Raw genomic sequence first — 2,621 nt, 5'->3', positions numbered from 1 at the left:
CTGTGGACCAGAGGGGGATTTGTTCTCTTAGCGAACGTGTTTGTTCCCTCATCTAACGCTTTGTTCCCGCAACTATATTTCGGTTCCAATGACTAAATGTTGGCTTTTGAAACAAAAACCAGTTGGTCATCGCATAATTAACTAAAATGTTAGTTCAGGGAAGTAATCCCTTTCTTCCGTGTATGCCGTACATGCGGTTGGCACGTATCACAGCACCCGTGAGAGCTACAAAAAAAAGTTGATAGGTGTACCAAGTGCACACTTGAAAAATGGTACATACCTTGAAACCATGTTGGGGTATACCGAACTGGTTAAATACTGGAAAGATGAGGCGTTCACCAAAGGGACGTGCTCAACCACGCAATCATGGGCGCCGAAGTCACCGCAACGTTTTGAAGCACTTATTGATGGTGTCATGCCGACGAGGGATACGGATATTGTTCTCGTACCGGCAGGCTTCTGAGAATAGGAGAAATGTTCAAGACACGACATACATGTTGACACACTACAGCTACTTAATTTTATAGTTCATTTAGTTACACTAAAAAACTGCCATGAGCGAAGACAGCCTATTCTAGCTAAAGAGTGACGTGATCAATTGAAGCTCAAATGTTATAGTTTGTCTTGATCAAAATGTTATTTTAGTTGATTTGTAAAGGTGTTGTTCTCTAGTACACAACAAAATATCTAGGGTACAACTGTAATTGCAGAGGCATTAAAGCTCACAAATTTTTACTGTGGTCCTCTTTCATTATGCACTGTGCGACTTTTCTTCTCTTGGAGAGTGAGTGTTATTCATGTGCACAGCATTAGAAAAATTTCAAATGAAGTCCAAAGACCCGTCAGGTTATCTTTCTTTTACATTTACAGAGTGAAGCAGTTATAAGGGCTGTAATCCTCTTAGTCATAATAATTGGATGTGATACATTTTAACCTGTTCAATGTTGAATCATGTTAACACTGGAACACGATCGTGTAGGGGATAACCTGGTGGGTTTCCTGTTCCCGGTGGGGTTTTTATTCAACCGGGTCCAACTATTACAGCTAGTTGGCTGAGGGATTAGCAAAGCCCATTACTCCACTGACCGAGAAAGCTTCATTCTGTTTGTCAGTATGCACGATAACTCCAGACGGAATTGAGAAAGCGATCTGGGAATTTCAGGGTCATTTGGTATCATAAAAAGACGGATCGAGCTCGAGGATAAGCTTTCTAGCTCAAAAATTGACTTAAAAAAAAAAAATTAGAAACCACAGATTGAAAAATTATTTTTTATCGAATATTTTTTTATTGGCTTCTTAGGGCTAGCTAACTCGTTAGAGTAGAGCCCTTTAGACGAAAATTTCTTCCGATTTGCTCTACCGCGCACTGTGTGGGTGCTAGAGATCATTTCTTGACGAAAACAAGGTGAAAATGACCAAATGGTCTCTTAAATCGTAGAAAAGGCTTCATATCGAAAAATAGAGTGTTCTAGGCCATGTAAAACGGAGGTGGAATAGATCAAACACTGATTTTTAGCCCGCCCTTCTGCTTTTTAAAGCATTAAAGCGGGCTTATGCAACTGCTCTCGTGTCCGTCTGTCCGTCGTCCGTGTAAAAGGAAGGAGCTGAGCTAGAGGTCTGCAAATTTCAGGGTATCTTATCGCCCTTCTGCTTTTAAAAAAGCATTAAAGCGGGCTGATGCAACCGCTCTCGTGTCCTGCGCTAGAGGTCTAAAAATACCGTGCTCGAGCGTCTGCTCGACCACAACAAGTTGCCGGTGACACAAGTTTGCATTTAGTGTTTCTTAATTACTGGACGTCGTTTGGCGAACATATTATTGGATATTATGATGTACCATAACCCCTTCCAACTATAACAGTTGATATTTCATCTCAGAGGTAAGTCGATTACATGTTTGAACGAAAACAATGTCAGAGGTTGCACTCGAGGTTATCCACCGTCGCGTAAAAGTAACAAATTTTAACTTCATCGGCAGTATTGTTGAAGAAAGACTCGTACGGCGCCGGAAAGCCCATGAAACGCGCCTCAGGATAGGATACTTCTTGTTTTGCCGCAAATCACGCGAGTATTATTAAAATGTAAAATAAGCTGCCGAATCCAAAATGGCTGCCGATCTCACATCAGCTTATTTACATAAATTGTAGGATATATTTTGATCAGACCGAATGGACACCTATCCTATTCGAAAGCTAGTTTAGTAATCTTGTTAGTTACGCACTCGTTCAACAATGCAATTGACTGGCTTACGTGAAAATTTGTTTTGTTTGCGCTCCGGCGGGGCCTCCGAGTGATCTGTTGGTTCACTATAATCAAATTATCTCGGCCAAATGAAACCGGAGGTGGATTGTAAAGGTACCTCGGTAAAGTTCGAACTCTGCCCTTTCACGCGATACCACTCATGCGGTTGGTCAAAATATCAAACAGCTTCAAAAAGTGCGGAAAAGACATGCGTGTGCTCGACCGGCTGGCGTGCAGCCGGGGACGCGCATGGTGTGCGGCCTGAGCGCTCCGTTTCTACCCCCTGTAAAGACGTACAAGGAGGCGTCCAATCGTAAAATGTCAGAGGAAGTACCCCCCCAAAACAACACATTCTGAAACGGGTCCTACCCTCGGATTTGCCG

At 42.5% G+C, this 2,621-nt stretch overlaps 1 protein-coding gene across 2 annotated transcripts in view; it reads right to left on the bottom strand.

Moving 5' to 3' along the window:
• The window catches only part of LOC127749235 (uncharacterized), a 4,324-nt gene extending 3,842 nt beyond the window's left edge, over positions 1-482 (bottom strand). For both annotated transcript variants that reach the window (XM_052266573.1, XM_052266574.1), the window contains exon 1: positions 281-482. In XM_052266573.1, coding sequence (XP_052122533.1) covers positions 281-417 — 137 coding nt within the window. In that variant the 5' untranslated portion in view covers positions 418-482. The remainder of the gene's footprint in view (positions 1-280) is intronic.
• Between the last annotated feature and the right edge of the window lie 2,139 nt (positions 483-2,621).

Source organism: Frankliniella occidentalis, unplaced genomic scaffold, assembly GCF_000697945.3.
Source record: "Frankliniella occidentalis isolate FOCC.00 unplaced genomic scaffold, Focc_3.1 Scaffold40, whole genome shotgun sequence".
Taxonomy (NCBI): Eukaryota; Metazoa; Arthropoda; class Insecta; order Thysanoptera; family Thripidae; genus Frankliniella; species Frankliniella occidentalis.
The sequence above is the reverse complement of the archived record's forward strand: the minus strand, read 5'-3'. Positions and strand labels throughout refer to the sequence as shown.